Source organism: Stegostoma tigrinum, chromosome 9 (genome assembly GCF_030684315.1).
Source record: "Stegostoma tigrinum isolate sSteTig4 chromosome 9, sSteTig4.hap1, whole genome shotgun sequence".
Taxonomy (NCBI): Eukaryota; Metazoa; Chordata; class Chondrichthyes; order Orectolobiformes; family Stegostomatidae; genus Stegostoma; species Stegostoma tigrinum.
In genome coordinates, this window is record NC_081362.1 from 27842072 (window position 1) to 27868931 (window position 26860).

General features: G+C 39.8%; 1 protein-coding gene across 10 annotated transcripts in view; it reads left to right on the forward strand.

Annotated features, from left to right (window-relative positions):
- senp6a (SUMO specific peptidase 6a) overlaps window positions 1–26860 on the forward strand; it is a 167892-nt gene that overhangs the window by 24989 nt on the left and 116043 nt on the right. For 3 of the 10 annotated variants that reach the window (XM_059648441.1, XM_059648439.1, XM_059648440.1), the window contains exons 2-3: window positions 10046–10145; window positions 18951–18999. The exons of 2 other annotated variants lie outside the window; for them this stretch is intronic. In XM_059648441.1, the coding sequence (XP_059504424.1) occupies window positions 10046–10145; window positions 18951–18999 (149 nt within the window). Of the gene's footprint in view, window positions 1–10045; window positions 10146–18950; window positions 19000–20015; window positions 20117–26860 lie in introns of those variants that run through there. 5 more of the 10 variants (XM_059648442.1, XM_048535847.1, XM_048535851.1 and 2 more) reach the window with 3 other exon arrangements.

The following is a 26860-nucleotide window of genomic DNA, read 5'->3' on the forward strand; positions in this document are numbered from 1 at the left end:
CTATCCCCATTCCCAAAAATGGAAAGCCCAGCTTATTAGTGGAAAGGTTGAGGCTGAAGCATATGTGATCTTCAGCCAGAAATATCATGCCGTTGAATCATTTTAGTCACCACCTCATGTCATAGAATGTTAAATGCCAGTCTTCACCCAATTTGACTCATTCTACATGCTATCCAGTGACAACTGAAGGCCCTGGATTCGGCAAAAGCTAGTAACCCCACCAAAATTTCAGCATCTGTACTAAAGACGTGTGCTCCAGAACTTGGCCCACCTAAGCCAAGCTGTTCCAGTACAGCTAGAATGCTGGCATTATTCCAAAAATGGGGAAAATTGCCCAGGAATGTCCCACACATACACAAGCCAAATTCAGCTGGATAGTTACCACCCCATGTATAAAATGACAGAAGGTGTCATTTAGAGTGCTATCAAGCAGCACTTGCTTAGCACTGCCTTGCTGACTCTTGCCCAAGTTTGGGTTCCATTAGAGCCACTCAGCTCCTGACCTTGTTAGCCTTGATTCAAAAATAAACAAACAAGTTGAATTCCAGAGGGAAGGTGAAATCTCTGGATTCCTTGTATAATTGTGGAATGTGCTTTTTTAACTGTAAACCATCTCTATCCCACATGACTTTAGCTTGCAAAGATCCCACAGCCTCTTATTTCTGCTGATCACATCAACTGCAGTTCCTTTTCTCGTTTTTTTTTCTTTCTCTTCCTATCCCTTCTGTCCAAAAGCTTAGAACTGTTAGCATCACTGCCATTGCTCTTGTTCTCAAGATTATGAACTTCATGCTTTACTCAGCAGATTCGCTGATCTAGGCAAGCTTTGCCATATGCGACTATGCAAAGTGTTTTTTTGATCTTTGGACTGTATATTTCCTTCAGTGGTTGACTGTTCTAAAATGTTGTTGTGAAGCACAATGGGATATTTTATTTTGTTAATATAATCCTGACGTAGGCACGTATGAAAACAACCATTTTGGATCTTAAAAAAAAAAGTGGAATAGAATACATTGTGAAAAGCTTGACATAGTGGAAGTATGAAGATAGAGGGTATAAAGATGTCATGAGCCTGTACAGAGCATAGTCAACAACATTTAATGAAGTGCACACCTTTGTATCTAAGGGACTGGAATACAAAGAGCTAGGTATAATGCCTGAGCTATGAAAAAAACTCGTTAAACTCATCTGGGAATACTGAGAGCAGTTCTAGTTAATATATCCTTGAGACCACCTACACTGATCTAGGTTGTATGAAGCAGAAAATATAGAATCCTGAAAGATGTAGCCATTCAGGGAAATCCCTGTAGGAATTACTGAGATTTGTATTAAACAACATGTTGGCTGTATGAGAAAGGGGCTTTGAAAAAGAAGCGCATGTTGGAAGTTAATTTTGAATACATGAGGAAACATAATATATTTATGAAAAATAATGGTTGATCGCTGAATTCTTTGATTAACAAATGCAGAAGGCTGATGAAAGGAATTTAAGAGATGATGTTTAAACATTTTGAAGATGTTTGACAAGGCAAACTGAGGCTCCTTGAATAGGAAGGTTGCTGTCTATCAAATTAAAATGATTGATTTGAGGCCATAAAACAACTTGGTAAATGGTTATTTTTCCAATCGAAGGATAATAAACAGTGATGTGCTCCAGTGGTCAATGCTAGTAGGATCATGGTAATAAAGTGTGAAGCTGAACGAACACAGCAGGCCAAGCAGCATCTCAGGAGCACAAAAGCTGACGTTTCGGGCCTAGACCCTTCATCAGAGAGGGGGATGGGGTGAGGGTTCTGGAATAAATAGGGAGAGAGGGGGAGGCGGACCGAAGATGGAGAGAAAAGATAGGTGGAGAGGAGACTGTAGGTAGGGAAGGGATAGGTCAGTCCAGGGAAGACGGACAGGTCAAGGATGTAGGATGAGGTTAGTAGGTAGGAAATGGAGGTGCGGCTTGAGGTGGGAGGAAGGGATGGGTGAGAGGAAGAACAGGTTAGGGAGGCAGAGACAGGCTGGGCTGGTTTTGGGATGCAGTGGGGGGAGGGGAGGAGCTGGGCTGGTTTTGGGATGGGGTGGGGGAAGGGGAGATTTTGAAGCTGGTGAAGTCCACATTGATACCATTGATATCCAGCTTCACACTTTATTATCTTGGATTCTCCAGCATCTGCAATTCCCATTATCGCTAGTAGGATCATTGCTGTTTTTGTTTTATGTCATGTACCTTGAAATAAACTAACCTTGATAATCACATTAAACTTGAACTAGCGACAAAAAGTGAGGATGATGCAAATCAATTTTCCTGTTTTTGGGCAAGAGGTACAGGAGGAATATGAGGAGTTTGTTTTTACTCTGCAAGGGGTTTATGACCTAGAACATTCTATCCATCTAGGAAACAGGCTGGTAATTTCAATAGGAAAATGAATGTTTGGTTGTAGAAAGTAAACTCTAAGCTGTGGTGGAGGGAGATGTACTGAAGTACTGTATGCAGAGCTGTTCTGGGTTGGTGGACCATCTTGGCCTCCTTCTATATTGTAAATCTCTGCATGAAGAGGAAAGAGTCCAGGATAAAATTATGAGGATTATATATTGATTCCACACCTCTCAGTAAAAGGTTATCCCAACTAGGACTTGAACTGACTTTTTCTTTCTTTTGTACAAAGTGATATATATCGACTTGAAGTAACAACATACGTTTACACAACACCTTTTAAAGTACAAAACAAAGTATCCCCAGAATTTTATATCTGCATCACCATCTGTGGAAAAAGTTGCCCCCCTCCCCAGGCCCCTTTTTAAATCTTTCCGCTTTCACTTTTTAAAACTATAACCTCTAGTTCCATGCTATATGACTCCAAATTAATCAGATAGGAAAAAAAATCAACTCAAAGAAGAAGGTAGTGTGCCGGTGGTCAAAAATTTTAGGTTTGGCAAATGACAATTTAAATTTACAGCAATTTTGTGTTCAAGCTATGTTTGGCTCCTGAAACTTTAGTGACAGACACTAGCTGCATTGGCAGAATTTTTAGACAAATACCAGCAAGAATGATTGATTGATTGAAGCAATGTATAAATCCATGGTTGATTGAGGAAACATCTTTCGAACATGTGGGATACATAACTTACTACTCATGACCCAATTGTTTTATAGACACAGACTAAAAGTCTGGGGAAATAGTTGGAGAGATGTAAGACAGCAAGAGTTCTGAAAGATTATCACATATTGAAAGAATCTTTTGAGTGTTGCAACACAGAACGAGACCATCATGCCATCATTTCTGAATCAACCTATCCTAATCCCTGGCTTTATCCTTCTAACCCTGCAAATTTCATTCTCTTGCAGTATCTGTTCAGCTATGTTTTGAATGTTGCTATTGATTTCAGTAATTTTGCTTTTGGAGATAAGTGTCATGATAATGTCACTGGACTAGGCTGATACGCTGGGAACAGAGGTTCAAATCCCACCACAGCAGCTGGTGGAATTTAAATTCAGTTAACACATCTGGAACATAAAGTTGGACTCTGTGAGACAGACCATGTCAACTAGCATCGAATGTTGAAAAACCCTGTCTGGTTAACTGACATCTTTTTAGGTAAGGAAATCTGTCATTCTTTCTTGGTTGGGCCAAAATGTAACTCCAGATCCAAGGTTTGACATATAACTGCCCTCTGGCCATGCAAGCCCCTTGGTTCAATGGCAATTTGAGATGGGCATTGAATGATGGCATTGCCAGTAAGGTCTGCATTCTGTGAAATAATGGTATACATTTTGAGAAAAGGTTTCCTGATATTATCACTAGTTATTTTGAACGTAAATTAGTCTCTTGTTACGAATCTGATGGTGGCAAGGTTGTGGATTTGCATAACGTTTTCAGTTTTTTTTATCCTTTCCTCTGAGGATGTCTAATGGGGATTAACATTTGATGGCCAGGGTGGTGGGGGTGGGGACCCAGACCAGCAACAAAGGAAAATGCTGAGACTTCTGTTTGGTGTAGTCTGCAACAACAATAGCATGGTGTGCTTTTGCAATGCAGACTGTGGCTGTGTCTCCATGGCTGTTTATATCTCCTCTTATATTTTTACCAATCTTCCAGATGCGTGTTTTGGAATTGTCTCAAGTCAAAGCTTTATTTCATATGCTGTGGAGGCTCCACTTTTTTCGTTTCTGTTATGTTAACATGGACAGCTGTTTTTACAGTATCAAAATGAGTACACATGAGCCTTTGTTCATATTTCTCCAAGTTCTTGCCCCTCCAAACTCTGTGTTTGCTCTAGCCTTCTACCCTGCTGAGAACTGCATACACTTCTAATTCAGACATCATGCACAATCTCTGTTTTCACCACTCAGTCATTGGTAGCTGTGATTGAAGGTGTCAGTCCTCCAATTTCTTCCTAAACCTCATACATTCCACCTTTTTTTGAGATGCTCCCTAAAAGTTAGCTCTCTTTTTCGGCCAAACTTGTGGTGAATCTGCTTCCAGGGCTCAATTTCAAGCTTTCCTTTACTATTCCTGAGCAGCATTTTGGGATCTCTCTGCAAAGTCATACATGACCTCTCATATGACCATGCCAAAAAGTAAGCTAATTTCATCTTGGCCTTCTCCAAAGTGTCTGCAGACTTCAGAGTAAAATATTTGATTTGATTGATTCACTATGCTGTTTGTAGGTGCAAAGGAGTCACCCTCAAAAGTTTGGCTTTTTAATCATCCGTGTTTCTTGCACCTTTTCTTGTTTGAATTTCAACTCTTTCAGAAAATAAAAGGAAAGCAAAGGTATTCAAGGGAAGCAGAATGCAATCTGTTAGATTGAGCCATGTTTACTTATTAGATTAGTTTAAATTATGCAAAGCAAGAGTAATTTTTTTTTGTCCTTTCTTGAATATTTTTGATACTTGGATGTCTACTGAATAAAAAGAAAATAACTAGTTTGTGTTTCAATTTGTGTATTCTCCAATTGCTTAAAAAACAATGACTGGGGAATAAGCCTTGCTACTTTGTAGGTATCTGGTAATGCATGTTTATTATTCCTCTTCCCTTTTGCCTGTTACAGAAGTATTTTTCTTGTACTCAATACAGTTCGTAATCAGGCCACAGTTCTGAGGCAGTCACAGTTCTGCATTACCGTTGCCTTTGATTACCAAGACAGCACTTAAAATGTATTCAGTGCACTAGTACCGACTGGCTTTGCAAAAGCTTTTTAAATGGCTTTATCCAATCAACATTTCACCTTGCAACATTATCAAATGCAGTTAGAACTAAATACTTGTTAACAGCAGTTGACCTTTTTGTTTACTTCTCTCATGGCATATTGATGTCGCTAGTAAAGCCAGTATTTGCTTACCATTCCTAATTGCTCTTGAAAAGCTGATGGTGAGCTGCCACCTTGAACACTGTCAGCTTCTTTGCCTCCACAATTGGTAGCAATGTCATGAAATGTGTAGCCCTATGGCATTCAGTCACCTCTAGACTCCTATGGTTTGTCTGACTTGCAGGCATTAGTGCAATGAGCTTGAAACAGAAGACCAATATAAGAGAGTACAAAAACCAAGAGAGTCTGGAAAACCCAGCAAGTTAGACCATCTGCCGAGAGAAACAGTCTTAGATGTGCCCAATGGGCTGGGGTTAATTTGAATTGATTACTCACTGAACAAGGATGTCAGTCCATACCCAGCATTTATTGCCCTACCAAATTGTACGTTATATGTTGATATTTAAATTTAAATGCACTTGGGATGCTGTTCAGAAGATTGGTCCAGATTCAGTAGGTCCAATGGCTTCTTTGTGCTCCGTAGGGATTCTATGAATAGGAGACAAAGTGATTGTAATTCAAAGCCTGTGACTGGTGTATTACACGGTTTGATGCTGGGACCTGTGTAGTTTATTTATTTGCATTTACAACTTGGAAGTGAATGTAGAGGTATAGTTAGCAAGTTTGCACATGTTAATACAGAGGAGGATAATCTCAAACAACTGTCTAATGTTGAACAGCTGGTAATTTCAGCAGAGCAGTGGCAAATGGAATTTGCTTCTGATAAGTGTGAGGGAAGTTTGGGAGGCCTAATTAGGGAAGAATATACATAGTGAATGGTAGATCCCTAGGGAGTACTAAGGAACAAAGGCACCTTTTGTGTATAAATGCATATAATCCTGGAGGTGCCAGCACATGTAGACACAATGGTGAAGAAGGCATATGGGATGCTTGTCTTCATTAGCTGGACTGTAGAATATCGGAGCAAGGAAGTTTTGATACAACTTAATCAAGTATTGATTAGGCCATAGATGGAATACTGTGTGCAGCTCTGGTTGCCACAGTATCAGGAGGATGTAATTGGAGATGGTGTGGAGGAGATTCGTGTGGATTTTGCCTGGGATGAAAAGTCTCTGCTATAAGGTAAGACTAGATAGTCTGGGTTGATTTTCCTTGGCGCATCGGAGGCTGAATGGGGATCTGATTAAGATATACAAAGTTGAGAGGTATAGCCAAGTAGATCGTGATAATCTCTTCCCCCATGACAGGTGTGTGTAAGACCAGAGGACATCAGTATAAGGTGAAGCACTGGTTTAGAGGACATAGCGAGTTTTGAGAAGATTTGTAGCTCAGGTTGAGGTTCTGGATGTGAGTTTGCTCGCTGAGCTGGAAGGTTCGTTTTCAGACGTTTTGTCACCATTCCAGGTAACATCATCAGTGAGGAGGAGGAGATCAGAGAATTTTTACACGCAGAGGGTGGTAGAATATGGAATGTGCTGCTCGAGGAGGGTGGTGAAGGCAGACACTATATTGCAACAAGAAGCATCTGGAAGAGTACTTGTAATGCCAGGGCATAGGCTATGGACCAAGTACACACAAACAAGATTAGTACAATTTGTGTGTTGGTCAGCATATATGTGGTGGGCCAAAGGTTCTTTTTCTATGCTGTAGGATTCTATGACTTTAGGTAAAGAATGAACTAATTTCAAAAAGAAATCAAGCTGCTTCAGATGTATAAAAAGGAAAAGAGTGAACATAAGCCTTTTAGAGATTGAAGCTGGTAAAATAATGGTCAACTGGGAAATGAACAAACACTGTTCATCAACCTTTCTGGTAGAAGACTAACAACTTTCCAAAAATACTGAATAATTAAGGGAAGGAAATAAGTACAATAACTCATTAAAGAAAAAGGAACTTGCGGAAAATAGGGCTAATGGCTGATGGGTTGCATTCTTGGATATTAAGGCAGCAATGCAGCGTCTACCTGCCACATCCATCATACTGAATTTAATTTATCATTTAGTCCTCCAATATCCTCCTCTCTCTTTTTCTTCTAATGAGTATCAATCTTCTACTTAACAACCCAACTTCGAGAGAAAAACAACTAGAGATATGAAAAGCAAATAGCAGGACCTCTTTTAATTTTTGCTTTAAAGACTAGGTATACTCACCAGTCCTACTTGGCAATCAACTTCTTTGTTTAGACAAATACATTCAAATATCTCTTCTTCTTCCACTTAACATACTTGATGTTCAACTCTGCACTCTGTTGGAAGCTACATCTAGCACTAATGCTGCAGTAAGTTGGCTACTTACATCAGCTGTCAACATGTGCTAGCTCAGTTCATTTGCTTAATAAGAATCCAGTTTTGTCTGGTTGTTAACTAATTAACTATTTCACAGCAAACTTTTTTTAGAAAAGCTTTTTTTGAGCCTTGTTTGGCATCCATAACATTTTAATTATAATTTCAGTATAACTGGAATTTCTGGTATCCCCTCATTTGCTGTCAATTTTGACTTTTGCGGGGAAAAATTGCTGGCTCGGAAGCTGCTGAGGGTTGAACTGCAGTTCCTGGTCAAAGTAATCATCAGTAAAGATTGTTTTTGTTTTTTGACAAACCTTTCTGAAGTTTGGTAACAGTCAAATGGTAGGTTTCTAAAAGTCCATTTTGGCATAAGATTTCTCATCCTCAATCATACTGTGAAGCATTGTATTTTATAATTTATTAATGAGTGTATTTGTACACATAGTGTGCTGTCAGATTTACTCAGCAATGAGCATGTGGGCATCCCACAAGCTTGAATCAGTTTATTCAAACCAGAGGAGTTTTGTTCAGTTTGGTTTTTCACTTGTGGTAATCTGCTTGGTTCGAATGTTACTCTGATGGCCTGCTGTGCTAGAGCCTTCAACAGCCTAGCTGCTATCCCTCTCCCCTGAAGGATAATGCAGTATTATGTCTTGGCAAAATAATGCATCTCCATGGCAGATGAACAGTTTTATATTGTACATTGATATGTAAAAGACAGGAAAATATGGTTAAATATTTTAATGTTTGATTAGACCTCAACTGTATTATTTAAAAAAAATTGCTTCTGGATGGATTTGAAGGCTTTGAGGAGGTGTTGTAGAGTGACAGTCCACATGGAAGACTTTCAGTTTTGTGAAGATATTCTCGTCCCTGAGATTTCTTCTTTTCAAAGAAGACCTGTAAAATTATAGAAAATTGGGGAGTGTTGAAAAAATATATTGCTTTTGTCTGGTATGCAAGATTAAGCTGAAAGCCATGGGTTTAGGATAATTTTGAATGAATTCAATTGGATGTGAAAGGAAATTCCTTCTCTCAAAGGATTGTTGAGACCTCAAATCTGTTACATCAATGACGACAGGAAGCAGATTCCATAGAAATTTTCAATCTGCTCTGGAATTTGCACTTGGGACTAATTTGCAGGGCTTGGAGAAAATGTATTCGAGAGGATTAAATTGCTCAGCTTTTGCAAAGGACTTTTAAAAACATGACTTGCTGAACGGTTGCCACTTATGCCTCTAGATTCTCTGACAACCAAGAATGGATAAGGGATGCTTGAGGTAGTCAAACCAAAACTATTTTTTGGTGCCATCGGGAATTGCAGGAGTCATTCAGTGAACGTGCGCCCTCCAGCTTATGGCTACTAACTTTAACTTTAAGGTTTCAAATGTTGGTGATGCTTTAGAGAAATAACAAGCTTGAGAGCCAAAGGAGTAAGAGTCAAAGCATAGTTACTGTTGAAATAAAATCAAAGGGATGGAGAAACGCAACAGCTCTTGCACTAAGTTGGTAAGCCAGAAGACTAAAATGGAAATTCTGTTGCGGAGAAGAGCATACCTTGAAGAGATTGAAAGTTTAATTGAGTTTCCCCAACACTTTTTTTTGTATATCAAATTATAGCATCTGCGATATTTTTGACCGTAAGTAGGAGCAGAAATGGGTCGTTCAGCCCCTTGCTTTCATTCTGACTTCAAATATGATCTTGGCTGCTCTGATAATCCTCAACTCCCACTTGCCTTATTGCAAGGAGTGGTTACTGTTAAATTGTTGTTGGAGCTAATAGTTTTGAGTTGAGGAAAAGAGTTAGTCAATGGTGAAGGTGATAAACTGATCAAAGATGGCCACTTGATTTGTGATTGCCAACTCTTCTGATGGTAAGGTTTTGTGGGGCAGTTGTGGGAATTTAAAGAGAATATAGGAGAAGGATGGGGTAAACGTGGGTACGGACAGATCAAATGAGAAGTGCAAATGGGTATGGGAGCCAGCCAGTAGAAATGCTGAACTTTAAACTTCGAGAGGACAGGATAGAATGGATGTGGAAATGTTTCCACTCCTGGGAGAAACTAGGACCTGAGGGCACAGCTTTAGATTGAAGGGACAACCCTTTAGAACTAAGCAAGGAGGAATTTCTTCAACCAGAGGGTGGCGAATCTGTGGGACTCATTGCCGCAGAAAGCTGTGGAAGACATCATTTGATTGTATTGAAGATTGAGATAGCCCTTAATTAGTAGGGGATTAAAGATTACAGGAAGAAGGCAGGAGGGTGAGGTTGACAAATATATCAGCCATGATTGAATGGTGGAGCAGACCCAATGTGCCAAATGATCTAAGTCTGCTCCTTTGTCTTATTGCCTAATAGTGAACATTTCCATACCTATTAACAACTAAATTTAATGTTGCAGAATATTGTTTTCTAGCTAAGCAGCCTTGGGTATTGAAGAGAAAGGAAATAGCTGGTTGTGCATTTTTCGTCTGAACTCTTTCTGGTTTTGTTGCAGCGCTGGATAGATCAACAGCTCAGAGTGATTGTGGCTTTAAAAGTAAGTGGAGCTGTGAAGAGGTAAAGAAAGAAGACTGTCCTGTGAATACAGAAAAGAAGTAAGGAGGATTGTTCAAGTTACAAACAAACAGTTTCTGATTTATGTTTCATCTTGTATTAAAAACAAGAGTTTGAGTCATACAGCATGGAAACAGACCCTTTGGTCCAACTAGTCCACACTGACCATGTTCCCAAACTAAATTAATCCCACATGCCTGCGTTTAGCCCATATCCCTTCAAATCTTCCCTAATCATATTCTTGCCCAAATGTCTTTATAAATGTTGTAACTGTACCTGTATCCACACTTCGTCTGACAGCACTACACTACGCTTTTTAAAAAAAAGGTTTCCCCTCATGTCCTCTTTAAAGCTTTCTTCTCTCCCCTTAAAAATATGCTGAGTAGTTTTGAATGCCCTCACCCTAGAGAACAGACCCCTGCTATTCACTTTATACATGCCCCTCATGATTTTATTAACCTCTAGAAGGTCACCCCTCAACTTCATATGCTCCAATGAAAAATGTCCCAGCCTATTTTTGTAACTCGAACTCTCCATTCCCAGCAACAGCCTGGTAAATCTGGTAAAGCGATCTGAAATGCACTCCAGGAGAGGCCTCATCTACATCCACTTAAAAACCTCAACATGATACCCTTACTCCAATACTCAAAAGCCTGAGCAGCAAAGGCAGGCATGCTAAATGCTTTCTTGATATGTGATGCAAACGTCAAAGGATTATGTACCTGAACTCCTAGATATCTCTGTTCTACAGTGCCCTACCGTTAATTCATCCAAATTAAGCTCCATCTGCTACTCCTCAGCCCGTTGATCCAGGTCTCTTTGTAATCTTGGATAACCTTCTTCACTGTCCACTATGCAACCAATTTTGGTGTCATCCACAAATTTACTAATCATGCCTCCTATGCTGTTGCCCAAATTTTCTGTATAGGTGACAGACAAAAATGGATCCAGTACTGAGCCCTGTCCAACACCACTGGTCACAGGCCTCCATTCCAAAAAACAACCTTCTGCCATCACCGTCTGTCATCTACCTTCGAGTCAATTTTATTTCCAGTTGGCAAGCTCTTCCTGAATCCCATGAGATCTAAATTTATTAATTAGTCGACTATAGTGATGGGAACAAGGGCTAGGGTATTGCATTGACTGAACTCCTTGATTGGCCCAGGTTCACAACCCCCAGTCAGGGAATCCCGGCTGGCTGAAGTGAACAGGAGATTCAGTGTTTCCTTATTGTCAGCACCGGCTCTCAGCTGGATAGTCAGAGCCCATATACTTTTCACATGTAAACAAAGGGTGACCTGGTGATGGGATACCAGCCTTTGCGGTTATTTCATCAACCATGTGGAAGCTAAGCAAAGGCTTTAATGAAGTCCATGTAAACGATGTCTACTGCTCTGTCCTCATCGATATTTTTGGTTACTTCCTCAAAAAACTGAATCAAGTTTGTGAGACATGACTTCCTTTGCACAAAACCATGTTGACTATCCCTAATCAGTTCTTGCCTTTCCAAGAGCATGTATCCTTCAGAATTACCTTCAACAACTTGCCTACCACCAACAGAGAGCTCGCAGGTCTATAGTTCCCAGGCTTTTCCTTGCAGCCCTTCTTAAATAAAGGCAAAACACTAACCACCCTCCAGTTCTCCGTCAACTCACCCATGGTTATAGATATTCATATTTCTGCTAGGGGCCCTGCAATTTCTTCCCTAACTTCCAACAACGTCCTAGGGAGATATATCTAAGACCTCCAGCATTATTACTACTGTGTGAATTGTTTACAAACATCAATATTTATTTCCCTGAGTTCTTTAGCTTCTGTTTCTTTCTCCACAGTAAAAACTAATGCAAAATGTTCTTATAGTATCTCTCCACCATTTGAGGTTCAACACATAGACGACTTCGTTGATCTTTAAGGGGCCCCATTCTCGCTCTTGTTGTTCTTTTACTCCTATGCCATCTCTTTTGATTATCCTTAATTTTATCTGCCAAGACTATCTCATATCTTCTCTGTCTTTCTGATTTCTCTCTGAAGAAGGCCCCTGCACACTTTATACTCTACAAGAGATTCATTTAATGTTTTAGAGCAGATTTGTAGTTCAGGTTGTGGATGTTGTGGTTTGTTGGCTCGCCTAGCTGGTTTATTTGTCCACAGACATTTTGTTACCCTGCTAGGTAACATCATCAGTGCAGCCTCCAATGAAGTGCTATTGTGTTTTCCCACCTGGTATTTAAACTCTAGTCCATTGAGCTGGATTACCTCATTTCCAGTTTTCCTTCGCAGTACAGTCTACATGGGGTCGAGCTCTGTGTTTGTTGACTGGGTATTCCACAAAGAAAACCATCAACAAACGCGTAGAGCTTGACCCCATATACACTGTACTGCAAAGGAAAACTGGAAATGAGGTAATCCAGCTCAATGGACTCGAGTTTAAATACCAGGTGGGAAAACACAATAGCACTTCATTGGAGGCTGCACTGATGATATTACCCAGCAGGGTAATGAAACATCTGCGGAAAAACGATGTGCCAACCAACCACAAGATTCATTCAATCCCTGTTGTCTATATTAAATATCAATTCTTCTTATTCTTAACTATAACCTCTATTTTTATTCATCCATTGTTCCTTACTATTACCAGTCTCACCCTTCACTCTAACAGGAACATAATACCTGTGAATGCTCATCATCACACTCTTGAAAGCCTCCCACTTGCCAGTTGTCCGTCTACCTGCAGCCTACTGTAATCAACTTCTGAAAGCTTTTGTCTCATACCATTAAAATTTGCCCTGTTTCAGTTGAGAGCGTTAACCTTTTTATGGAAATTTTATCTTTTTCCTTAGCTATTTTTAAAACTAATAGAATTATGTGGAGGTGCGGGTGATAAACTGGGATAGACAAAGTCAGCAGTCATACGACAACAAGTTATAGTTCAACAGGTTAATTTAAATTGCAAGCTTTCTGATCATTGCTGCTTCATCAGGTTAACTTTGCTGACGAAGGAGTAAGGATTTCAAATAAACCTGTTGGACTATTACCTTGTCATGTGACTTCTTCTGACCTAATAGAATTAGGATCACTAGTCCCAAACTGTTTCCGTATTAACACTTCAGTCACTTGCCCTGCCTTATTTTCCAAGAGATTAAGTTTTAGCTAATTTAGTTTTTCATATCTTTGTCATTTTTTAAATATCAAATTGAAAGCTGAATTTTGTTAGTAAGAAATACCATTTGTTTCCATTACGCCAGATTTTCAGGAGATTTTGGTTTGTTGGCTCCTTTTCATGCCTGTGCCATGATATCAAAATAAATTTAGATGAATTGATTGTGCAATCCAACGGCAAGCAATTTTGCTACAGTTTTCCATTGATCTTTCTGATTCAGACTTAACTCCATTAATATTGAAGAGCAATAGTTACAGGTGACTTTTAATCTTGTTGATTGGGTTAATCAAATTGGAAAGGGTAGCTATGACCACTTATTCAGAGTGCATTAAGGATAGTTTCCTGGAGCATTATATCATGGAACCAACTGAGCAGGTTATTTTGGATCTGATATGGGTATTGAGGTAAGTTTTTTTTAATAAATGGGAAGTAGTGATCATAATATTATGAAATTTAATTTTCATTTTGAGTGAAAAATTAGGTCAAACAGCTGTGTTCAACTTAAATGAAGGAACTCACAATGAAGTGAGGATAGAGTTAACTCAAGTGAACTGAATGAATAAATTAGCAAGCAATGACATGTTTAGGGAGGTAATTCATGGCGACTGAGCAAAAATATATCCAAGTAAAGAGGATAGTTTCTAACAGATGGATAAACAATGTGGCTCATAGGGAGAGACTGAATAGGCTTGGGGTTATTTTCCCTGGATCATCGGAGGCTGTGGGGTGACATTTTTTAAAAAAAAAATCTATAAAATCATGAGGGGCATGGATAGGTTAAATAGCCAAGGCCTTTTCCCCAGCGTGGGTGAGTCCAAAACTGGAGGGCACAGTTTTAGGGTGAGAGGAGAAAGGTTCAAAAGGGACCTTAAACATAGGCAGTCTCGTTTTGGACTCCCACACCCTAGGAAAAAATAGTTATTCACTCTATCCATGCCCCTCATGATTTTGTAAACCTCTACAAGCCCTTTTAATGACTTAGGTTGAGTTTCCACTCAAACACTAAAACTTTGAACAGATGGCAAATAAACAGTTGAACGAAAGGACAAGTTTCTAATAACGCAGTGTGGAGCTGGAGCTGGAGTTGGAGGAATGCAGCAAGCCAGGCAGCATCGGAGGAGCAGGAAAGTTGACATTTTTGGGTCTGGACCCTTCTTCAGAAATGGGGGAGGGGGAAGAAGGAAGCTCAGAAATAAATAGAGGAAGGATGGAGCTGGGGAAGGTAGATAAGATGGAGATGGGTGAGTGCAGGTAGAGAGCGGTGTGAGGTGGGAAGAGCAGATAGGTGGGAGAGGAGATGGGCAGGTTGTGTCAGGTCAAGGAGGTGGGGATGAGAGAGAGGGTAACATTGCCTGACTGCCATATATTTTAGGATTCCTTAGAGATTGATCCAAAGCTTCAGGCTGTGTGCTTCCTGCTCCACATTGATGTTCAGGATTTTTGAAGGGTATATTCACAAAGATCCAGCATTCCTTATTCTTCAGATAGGGAGATGTATGGAATCATTTGAACAAAAACGAGAGTAGGTACCTCCAAATGGGTTGCAAAACTAGAACGCTGTGGATGTTCACCATCCAAGATATACAATATGAAAATGTTGGGAATACTGTCAACAGGTCAGACAGCATCAATGGAGAGAGAGAATTAATGTTTCAGATTAATTAATTATTTTTTTGTCAAAGTATATTTAACAATTTTAAAGTAGCTTTGGAGGTTGGAAGAGGGGCAAGAACAAAAAAGGTTGTCCAAGAGTGTGATAAAGGAGAGTTTGAATAACATTGGAGAAGAGATGTGGAATTTGGGAGTCTAGAAAATTGGTTAAGAACTGCTTGGCAGAGAGAAAATAGTGTCAGAGTTGAGGGCAGCTTCTAAGAATAATTGAAATTAGGTGGCTGTGTCCTATTCTGCTCTGGGATCATGACTGTTTGTTTGCTAAGTCCATCAAGAGTTTTGACATGGCTGGAAGTGTTTTTTTAAATTGCAGTTGATTTAAAATTTTGACCCAGTTCTGAAGTTTAATTGAAACTTCAAATTGATATCAATAAAACATGAAACATCTAAAAACATAAGAAGCAGTGCAGTGTTGATAAAAGGTGGTGTAGCATAATCTTGGTTAAAAATAATTAAAGTTGTAATGTTTAGAAGCTGGAGCTTAAAAAGGAGATGGCTATGAACAAGACTACCTGCTTGTGTGAGAGATAATAACTGACTAGTTATACTGAATTGCCTGTTCAGGTGCAGTGGCAGCTTATAGCACATAGAACCAAGCAATCAAATGTGTCTTGACTAACTATCCTGAAATTTATTTTAGTTTAAATTTCTTATGGAAATACTTTAGTGCTTCTAGATGAATTGTTACCAAGGTCTGAAATCAATTTTGAGATCACTGTACACTATTTCTAGGAAAAAGGCTATTTAATCTTGTTTCGTGACCCAGAAATAATTCATAGGTCCACCATGAAATGAAACACAAAATACTGGAGAAATTAAACAAGTCTGGCAGTGTCTACAGAGAAAGAAATGGTTAGTATTTCCTCCTTCCCTCCCTCCCTTTGTCAGACCTCCTTGAGTTTCTCTAGTGTCGTCCGCCTTTCAGGCTTATTGCATTTGTTGATCATTTCTTTCATGACAAATGGATGTATCTGTTCCAATTTTGCTTTTTCTTCCTTGCCCTTTTGTCATTCTTTAATTTGAAAACCAGTTCCAAATTTACACTTTCTGTACCAGTTATCTTGGAATTGTCACTGCAGTTGGCACATAAAATGGACAGCTTCTTCAGCAGTTTTTCAGAATTCAGTCTTCTGATCTTGGGAACAAGCTTCATTGGAATGTCTCCTTTCTTTCGGTTCATCCCAGTCAAGGTGTAGATGGATGTTCATGTCTGTTTTTTGAGATCTTTTTTTTTTAAATGGTCAAAACATTTGTTATGGAACTTGGTTTCTTGTTGACAAGTCTAAGAATGGCCTTCAGTAGTCACACTTTCTTTTGACTTTTTTTTTCTGAACTTCACCCATAGCTATTTCCACATCTCACACAGTACCTAAAGTTTGGGTGACAGTTGAAGATGAAGATAACCAGAATAGAAATTTGCTCCCTTTTTATGATCCATGCATCACGCTTATCTTAAACTCCATCATCCCAGATCTCACTGACCAGCATTGGCTCCCAATTAAGAAATGTCACCATTAAAGTTCTCATCTTTGTTTTCATAATCCACCATGGCCTTCAGCTTCTCAATGTGGTATTCTCTTCCTTCCCCATAATCCTCTCTGAATACAAAGCTTCTTGAATTCTGGCCTGTTGAGCCAATTTGAATTTCTCTAGTTGTGGTGACCATGCTATCAAATGCTTAGAATGGATCCCTTGAATATACTCCCTGAATTTGTCTGCTTGTCTACTTTTCTCCAATAAGACAATCTGTAAAGCTTTCATTTTGAATGAAGCTTTTGGTCATCCAACCAGTTACCACCTTGTATAGTTTTTAATGTGAAATTTTGTTTTATAATGCCCATATGAAGAGCTTTGGACATTTTCATTGCATTGAAGATGCTCAACAAGTTGTGGATGCAAAAAATGGCTAAAGATACTCTGGGCACTTTTTCCTTATTACACTTAACTATTGCAATAAAGGTGACAGGCTAACTAACATACCTTTCTCGAGCTTTTCCCTTAATGACTCTTATTCATGAAGTAAGACTTTCCAAACTGGTGGAAGACAAGATGGTGTCCTCAAATGTATTCCAATAAAGATTAGCACATAGAAGAACCAGTGTCCCTTTCTCCACTCAGTGTGTCGCTCATTGAGACTGTGTGGAATTGCTGCTTTGTGTGTGCTTGTGATAATTACCTCAGTTGAAGCAATAAGTGTGACTTCGATCTAACAGTTTCTGAATGACATCAAAGCCTTTAAAGTTAAAGTTTTTAATGATCCATATACATTGTTAAAATGTTTTTTAAAAAAATCAAACTCTTGGATGACAAAATGATACAGTTGTGCTTCCATCAGTGCAGTGAAGTTAAAAATGAACTACAATAATTCTCACTTCTATGGAAGTCAATTAAAACCTAACTAATGAAAGATTTAACAGCATCTTGGGTTTGTTTAATGCATCCTTATAAATGGTGTGATCCTTTGATTTTGTACTTAGAAATTCTGTCTGATACCACCTCTCGCTCACTAATACCTGAAGAAGGAATGAGGCTGCAAAAGCTTGTTTTCAAATAAACCTGTTGGACCTGGTATTGTGTGATTTCTGACCTTGTCAACTGTAGTCCAATCCCGGCACCTCCGTGTCTATCCAGTGGAGCCTTTTTAATGTTGTAGTTTTGTCTTTAGCATTGAGCAACAATCTGTAAAATCATATTGCTGTCTCTATTTTCATTTCAAAATTAGTGTGCTCTTCAAGTAGTCAGACAATTCAAGTAATTGTGGTGTTAGTAAGCTTCCATTAATACACTGAAATGTTAATGGAGGGATGGAATTGCAGCATAGGCTGCTGTACCATTTGCTCCTTTGAGCAGTGTCTTGTGTCTTGGACCAGAGCCAAACCTTGTCAAAATATTATTGAGAAGATAATCTAGACTTAGTCCGAACCTTTTCCTATTTTAAAAGTAAGTGTACGGTGTTGCTTTCCAGATGCAGTTTGGTTGGTGATACCACTCGATATTGAGCAAAATCTTCCCGTGTCTGCGTGGATTTCCTCTGGGTGCTAGGTTTCCTCCCACAGTCCAAAGATGTGCAGGCTAGGTGGATCAGCCATGCTAAATTGCCCATAGTGTTCAGGGGTGTGTGTGTGTTATAGGAGGATGGATCTGGGTTGGATGCTCCAAGGGGCATTGTGGACTTGTTGGGCCGTAAGGCCTGTTTCCACACTGTAGGGAATCTAATCTGATCAAAAGACACATTCTATTTTTAACTGTACTGTAAAAATAAACAAAATGAAAAGAATTGGCTTTACTAACTATTGACATGCTTAAGAAAACAATAGATATATTTGCTATTACTAATTAAGTGTTCAAATATAGTAACACCCATAAATATAACCTTAGTAAAGGAAAATTCATTAAAATAGATAGGATTGTGTATGAGACAAACAGCAGGGACAGAATGACCACTTTTAGGCATAACAAAGAAGAATAAGAGCTTTCTTATCCATCTTCAAGACCCCAGCAACTGCAGAAAGCTGAGCCAGGATTTTGTCTGTGGGAGATTGACCCCATCTGTTGTGGCCTGTTCTGTTGTTCCAACCTTTCAAAAAGATATCCCAAGCTGTTTACTCTATTGACTTTGAGCAGACTGCTCAAAACCACTGTTTCAGTCTTTCTTCAGTTTAAAAAAAAGGATAAAATGCACCTCTTAAAATCATAGTATCATCACACATTATTACAAAACCACAGACTGATAACCACTCCCCTCGCCCCCAATGCTCCCATCATAATGCTTCAAACTGCATAATATTTTCTTCTGCCTTCAATCGTAAATGTTCAGGTTAAATATAGTGCCTAATCCATCCAGTCACTCTGAGGACAAGTGTAATACATGAACTCTTCTTTATTCTCTTCCTTTTAGAAGCAAAAGTCTATTTTTGCAAGAACAGCAGATGCAAACCCTTTTATAAATTGATGTTGCCTTTTATAAAACCCAAATCTAATTTCAAGCTTATAACCATAGAATTTCACTTCACAGTGAAACCAATCTGCTGAGCACTGACGGTGAAGAAACTGAAGAACCAAAGGTAAGAAAATGAGCTGTTTCAAAGTTGTTGAGGATATTTGCTGTTTGCCACAATGTAAAAAATTTTTTTCTGAAACTTGTAAAATATGTTGGGATAATTTGAGAGTGAATGATTAACTTTGCATTAAATTTAAACTTCTTTAAATGCCTCTTTCAGATTTTATGTATCTAAAATATTATATAAGAAATAACAGATGTTTTGGAATTGTTGGGAGGATTAGAATATTTAAGCCAGAGGGAGGAGTTAGATGTGCTGGAGCATGAGGTTGAGGGGAGATGTGGTTGAGATATATAAAATTGTAGATGGCAGTTTAGATCCATTGCAGTGTGGTCAGTAACCAGAGATATAGATGAAAAGTAAATGGAAAAAGTGTTAGAGGGAGTTGAGAATTTCTTTTCAGTGTGTCGGGGTCTGGAATTCACTGCCAATGAGTAGGAAAGGCAAAACCCTCAATACATTAACCCATACTTAAATATGCCCTTGTATGGCTAAACTTGCTAAAATTTTCATTTTTCAATGTGCCATGGTATCTTTGTCATCTGAATAGATTTCATTTTATGCTTTCAACTGGCAGGCATCATTCCACATTCCTGCACTGAAGTGTCAGTCTAAGTTACGTGCATGCCTTTGAGGTGTTTTAAGGCATGTTTTGTAGTGCATTATATTTGCTTGCTCTTACACCTCATTACAGAAAATTTGCAAGTTCTAAATAATGCATTTTTTGGGTTGAAAGCCATGTAACAACAACATGTCCACTTGAGGTATTGATTATTATAATATATCCTACAGTGATTACACTGTTGTAATTTTAGCCCAAATACACATGTTACTTTAAAAGATTCTCTACTCACTGGACAGCAAATTGGATTTTTATGTGCTGCTCATATTTTGCAACAGGTATCATTTATGTGCCCATTCACTGTCGGAACTTGTTTAATCATGGTTGAGTCTAATTTATTTTCATCAGATGTAACGGTGACAGTCGTCTTCTTCTTGCCTCCAGATGTAAATGTGTAGGATCGCTATGATTAGCTCCTGCATTCCAAGTTTTGAGAACTTTCGCAGGGCTGTGCACATAGTTGTAACGTCAACTAGAGTCTAAATCTGCAAATCATAGGTACATATAACCACAGTAAACTAGTAATCATAGAGTATTTTTTGTCTTTTTAAAAATTGCAAAACAAAATTTGAAATATTAGTGCAGAAGACACGTTCTTGAAATGCATCCCAGGTTGTTTTAATTTAATCAACATGTTGAGGAGCCAACCTGGGAGCAGATGACTTCAGGTCTTGTATTCTGCAATGAGATGCCCTTAATTAATGACCTCATAAGGAACCTGTCCAGGAGATTGATCATAGCATGAAGGTATTTTACATTAAGTATGACTTAGCTCAGCCTAAAGCTTTGGTCTTAATTCAAACCAAAGTACACTATGTAGGAATGAGACTGAGTTGAAAATGGTGGATTGGAAAACTAGATTTTAAAATATTTAACAAATAGTAAGCATTGGTAAAGATCAAAAAATAGATTGTATCTCTATTCCCTTAAGGGAAAATGCATCTGGGAGAGGTGCTCAACCATAGTTAAAGAAAATGTAAAGATCTCATTCAAAGGAAGAGGATTATATTGTTGCCAAAAAATGTATTAAGTCTGGGAGATTGGGAGAATTTGGGAAATCCTCAGGATTAATAATTAAGCAAGTAGTCCAAAAGAAATTGACAAGAGACTTTAGAAAAAGGTTGTAAAAGCTTCCATAGATACGTAAAAAGGAAACTGTCAGCGAAACATCTGTATAGTCAAGATTGGGAAATTGTAATGGAGCTTAAAGAAATGAGAGCAATGGCTTTATAGCTGTCTGTCTTAGAATGCATTGGTTTTGATCTTCCAAAATTTTCTTGATTTAGGAATAGCCCTGGTGGATTGAAAGGTAAGAAATGTAAACTGGTTCATCATGAAAGGATGAAGACAAAACCAGAAAACCTGAAATAACAAGGTTTAGAGCTGGATGAACATAGGTCAGGCAGCATGAGAAGAGTAGGAAAGCTGACGTTTAGGGTCTGGACCCTTCAGAAATGGGGGAGGGGAAGGGGGCTCTGAAATTCATTAATGGGTGGGGGGGGATAGAAAGTGGATAGAGGAGCAGAGAGGTGGAGAGAAGACGGACAGGTCAAGGAGATGGGGATGAAGCCAGTACAAGTGAGTATCGGTTGGAGGTTGGTCAGTTGAGGGAAGAAGGACAGGTCAGGAAGGCAGGGATGAGGTTGGTAGGTAGGAGGTGGGGTTGGAGATTGGTCAGGTCAAGGAGGCGGGGATGAGATGGGCTGGTTTTAGGATGACGTCAGCGGGTGGGGAGATTTTGAACCTTGTGAAGTCCACATTGGAACCATTTGAGATACTAGTTTCCCAGGTGGAATATGAGGTGCTGTTCCTCCAGCCTTCGGGTAGCATCGCTGTGGCGCTGGAGGAGGCCTGGGATGGACATGTTGTCCAAGGAGTGGGACGGGGAGTTGTTGTAGTTCGCGACAGGGAGGTGTTGTTATTTGTCCCAAACCAAGCATAGGTTGTCCACAGAACGGTCTCCAAGGTGCTGCTTGGTTTCCCTGTTGTAGGGGAGGCCACATTAGGAACAATGGATACAATATACCATGTTAGCAGATGTGCAGGTGAACATCTGTTTAATGTGGAAGTATTTCTTGGGGCCTGGAATGGCGGTGGGGAAGGTGTAAGGGTAGGTACAGCATCTCCTGCAATTGCAATGGAAGGTTAAGGGAGTGGTGGGGGTAATGGGGAGTGTGGAGTGGATGAGGGAGTCTGGAGGGGCCTTGTCTCCATGAAGGCAGATGATGGTGGGGAGGGAAATATATATCCTTTGGTCATGGGGTCAGATTGATCTGACAGATGTGGTGGAGAATGATGCATTGAATCCGGAGGTGGATGGGGTGATACGTGAGGACGAGGGGAATTCTGTTTTAGTTATAGCGGACAGGGGCTGTGCAGGCTGAGGTGCTGGAAACGTGAGCGATGTGATCGAGGGAGTTTTCAGTCACTGGAGGGGAAATTACAGTCCTTGAAAAATGAGGACATCTCGGATGTCTGGAAGTGGAATACCACATCTTGGGAGCAGATGTCGGGAGTGAAGGAATTGGGAATAGGAGATGGTCTTTTTGCAGGAAGGTTGGTGAGAGGTGTGATCTAGGTAGCTGGGGAGTCAGTGGGCTTGAAATAAATATCAGTTTCCCAGTGGTTATCAGAGATGGAGACAGAGGTCCAGGAAGGAGAGCGAGGTATCGGAGATGGTCCAGGTGAAATTAGGGCTGGGGTGGGTGGTGTTCAAGTGGATGGACTGTTTGAACTCCTCGTGGGAGCACAAGGTGGTGCCAATACAGCCATTGATGTAACACAGGAAGAGGTGGGGGCGATGGGGCCATTGTAGCTGCAGAAGAGGGACTAATCCACGTATCTGACAGAGGCAGGCATAGCTTGGGCACATTCAGGCAACCATGGCGACCCCTTTTGTCTCAGGAAAGTGGGAGGAGTTGAAGGAGAAGTTGTTAAGGCTAAGGACAAGTTCGGTCGGGTAGATGAAAGTGTCGGTGGAGGGGAATTGGTCAGCCTGCGGAAGAGGAAGCAGTGGAGGGCTTTCAGGCCATCTGCATGGGGAAAGCCGGTATATAGAGACTGGGCATCCATGGTGAAGTATGATAATGATGGAATCTTTCATTAGGGATATGAAAATAGGAACTTAAATCATAGGGGAGAGCCAGCATGAAGTGATGAAAGGGAAACACTGTTGCCAAAGCTCATATTTTCTGAGACTGTCATGAACAGCGTACATGCAAACCAGTGAGTGTAGTATATTTTTCCAAAGGCATTCATTGAAGTGCTACCCAATAGGTCATTACACAAAATTTTATTATTTGATTTAAGTTCTTCTGGAAGAGGAGTAAACTGGTCACTTTCAGACTGATAGTATGTAAATTGGTGGAGTATCAGACGTATCAATGTTTGGAAGTCTATTATTTGTGTTCTATTAATATCATACGTGAGGGTGTCAAGTTTAATGTGTCACTTGGTAAGTTTAATTGAATGGAAAATTATGCTGAGGAAGAAACAGAAAATATATAAATGGAATGTGTTATCCCATTTGATGGTAATACTGAACATATCAGATACCAGATGACTTAATGTATCAAATATTTAATTTTTGCGTGAGGTACCATAGCAGCTTTTCAATGAAATATATTTTCACGAGACTGCAGATGCTGTTTAACAACTGAGCATGCATTTAGTTATACATAGATCCGTGGGGGGAGGTGGGGAATGATTTTTCTGGACAAGTTTAAAGATCTTAAACAGTAAAGCCAAATTTCAACGTACTCCCAACACTGTCTTTTTACAGAGACTCATTTGCAGAGAAATTTCATTCCGACGTCAACTCTGCTTTGCTGAATGGACACCTCCAAGTTTCTTTTCCTTGGTCTGTGGTTATAGTTTTACATTTCCAAGTTTGCAGTTTTGAAAATTTCTTAATTCTGATGGCATTAACTTTTTCCAGTTTTAATAAGGTGACGATTTTTCTATAAGCTCTCTAGAAGCTCAACAAACTAACAACACTTTAACAATGGTGACTGGCTCCCTGGAACTAAAACCTAATTTTCATTGAAAGATTTTATCCCTTCTGAGCTGAAATCTTGAAACTTCCGTTCTGAAAGCAAAATTTTGTCGATGGCTTACTGGTTTTTTTTTTCAACTCATCAGCATAACTATTCCATTTGTTAACTTTACTATGTTCTTTGCCTGCGGTCACATGCTTTCTTGGAATTAATGCATTGTACTAAATGTTGTTCAGAGCGGTGTTTTTAAAAACCATTTTGCAGAATTGGTCCACATCCAGTTGCCTCTGCTTTTGAAATTCAGATCCCAAATTGCATACTTTTCTTCATAATTTGTTTAACTGTGGGAAAGATTTAAAAAGGATCTGAGTGGCAGCTTTTTCAGTGTGGTGTGTGTATGGAATGATTTGTCAGAGAAAGTGGCAAAGGTTGGCACAATTGTAGCATTTAAAAGACATTTGGACAGGTATCTGAATAAGAGAGGGTTAGAGGAAAATTGTCCAAACCCAGGCAAATAAGACAAGTTAACAGGTCAACATGGACAAGTTGGACCAAAGGGTCTGTTTCCATTTTGTGACATGATGTCTCTTTGAGGCAGTAAAGAAAGTGACAGACAGAATATGATGGTAAAAATGTATGAAGAAGTCCACTTTAGTGACCAAACAGAAAAGTAGAAAATTTTTAATGGCAGAAGCTTGGGAAATACCTGTATTTGTATGGATCTGGTTATAAACGAAGTTAACATGCAAGTACAGAAAGCAGTGGGTTGTACACTGCATTAGCCATGTTCCTGTACAGGCAAGGCATTCAGCCTGGTTTAGAGTATTTCATGTAAAGACACAGCCTAGTCTTGGATTCAAGTCTCTTAGCTAGCTACAATATTTAGCAGTTGTTGTTCAAGCTCTGAGCAGACGTGAGCATGAGAATGCAATATTATTGGCACTAATGTATTTTTATTCTTCCATTTGATGTGGATTTAGTTGGTATTGTCAACTCCTAATTGCTCTTGAGGAGGTGATGGTGAAGCGCCTCCTTTAAACTGGTGCATTTCAAATGGCATAGGTCTATCTACAGTATTAGAGAAGGAATCGCAAAATTTTGATCCCACAATTTTGGAGGAAAGGCAATATTTCTTCAAGTCAGAACGATGGAGAGTGTGTGAGAGAGAGAGAGAGACAAAAGTGAATCTGCTACAAGTTTGCTCTAACTGAACAGTTCTTCCTCCTTCCAGAGAAGGAAGGCTACTCAACATAAAACATTTAAGTCCATTTCTCTGTGGGCGGGGGGGGAGGGGTGAGAAATATGGCAGATGGTTGGTTGTGGTGTATCTTAACCTCTAACACTTGCTGCTTATGCTTTTCAACAGGCAAATTGTATACTATAGTCTATGGTAGAGTAATTTATCATCACTTGTATTTCTGAAGATACAGTAAAATGTGTTTAAGTTGCCATAATCTGCGTCATTTTAATTACCTAACTTTTTGTGTAAATTATTTCTTTCTATAGTTTAAGACAAATTTCAGGTTTTTTTTTGTTCCTTCCACGCTGCTTGATGCCTTAAGTGGCTATGAGACGCCGCCTCACTCGGCAGTCATCAAGCTGTCCCTGAGGCTGCAACAGCAAGGAGGAAGCACGCTGAAGCAGCCCCCGCTGCCTGGACCCAGAACACTGCCTCTGCCAAAGCTGCCTCATCGCTGCCAATAATCCAGCAGCCACCATAATAAGGTGACTGTCACAATTCTTGGACTGGCATCCATCGCCTGGCTGCGGTGGTGTATATGATGGCAAGGGATCGGCTGCTTTGCTGCAGAGGAAAATGAACCGCAGGAGCCATTGCTCCCTTTGCAACCACCATGGCCACGAGGAACAGAATGGATCCACCACTCAAAGTCCCTGCAATGCCTCTCCACCACTACAGCTGTAGAAGGAAGAAAAGATGAATTTGATTCAAAAGTTAAATGAAGTAAATTAAACTGAAGGTTGCAGTTGGTCATGCGAGAGGGAGTGAACAGGCCCAGGAGTCCAAATACTTATACCCTGTCACCTCCGTTATCTTTTCCTGTAGTCCCGTTTTGGTAGCTTAACCAGATTGACACCTGCATTTTTGGCATGCCTGATAATGCCCTGGCATGCCCTCCTGTATTCTCCATTCAACATGGATTGATTGCCTGGCTTGATTAGCTGTGATTAGAATAGGAGATTCGGGTGAGGTTTTAGATTGCATTTTGGATTATGATTCTGCTGCTGACAGCTCCTTGTGGATCTCCAGTCTTGAGTTCGGTCAGCTCAGAGTGATGTAGCATAATGCTATGCAACACAATGGCAGGTATTCTCAATGTGACTGTGGGGCTTTATCTCCTCTAGGAATGTGCAGCAGTCACTTTCTAATATTGTCATGAACAGATGAGTCTGCAGCAGGCAGATTTGAGGATGAAATCAAAAATGTTTTTCCCACTTGGTTCCTTTGCCACCTGACACAGATCTAGTCTAGCAGCTTTATCCTCTAGCACCGAACCAGCGCAATCAGTAGTGCTTCTGCCAAGCCACTCTTGGACATTTGGAATCCTCCAACCAGAGTACATCTTGCACCCTTGCCACCATCCATGCTTCCTTCAAGTTTTGCTCAATGTGGAAGAGCACTGATTTCACTAGCTGAAAGAGGGCATATGTGATAATCAGCAGAGGTTTTCTTGTTCATGTTTAGCCTAAGTGGCTTGCTAGACCACATCAGAGGGTAATTGAGAGTGAACCAGATTGCCGACTTTCTGCAGTCATGTGTAGGCCCGACCAGGTGAGGATGGTAGATTTCCTTTCATGAAGAACATCCAGCAAAGCCGATGGTATTTCTGATAGTTAACTGATTTCTTGGGTATCATTTAAGTTTTAATTCTAGGCTGTTCGTGGAATTCAAATTTCACCATTTCAATATGGGTCCCTAGAACATTAGCTGAGTTTCTGAATTAATAGTCTAGTGCTAATAACACTCAGCCATCGCCTCCCCTAACTGGCCCATTTAACTGTCAAGTCGATGCCAATTTCCAGGATTTCAGAGAGATAGTTCAGCCATTGAACTTCAAGGATAAATAATTAGATTCGCTGCCTCTCTCATTGGAAATTGTGATTCCTTGGTTTGTGTATGGTGTAAATACTACTTGTCATCAATCAGGATAAGCCTCACTGTCCTCCAGTCCTGTTGCATACCAACAGAAATTGCATCAGCAATTAAAGAATTGCAATACAGACTACC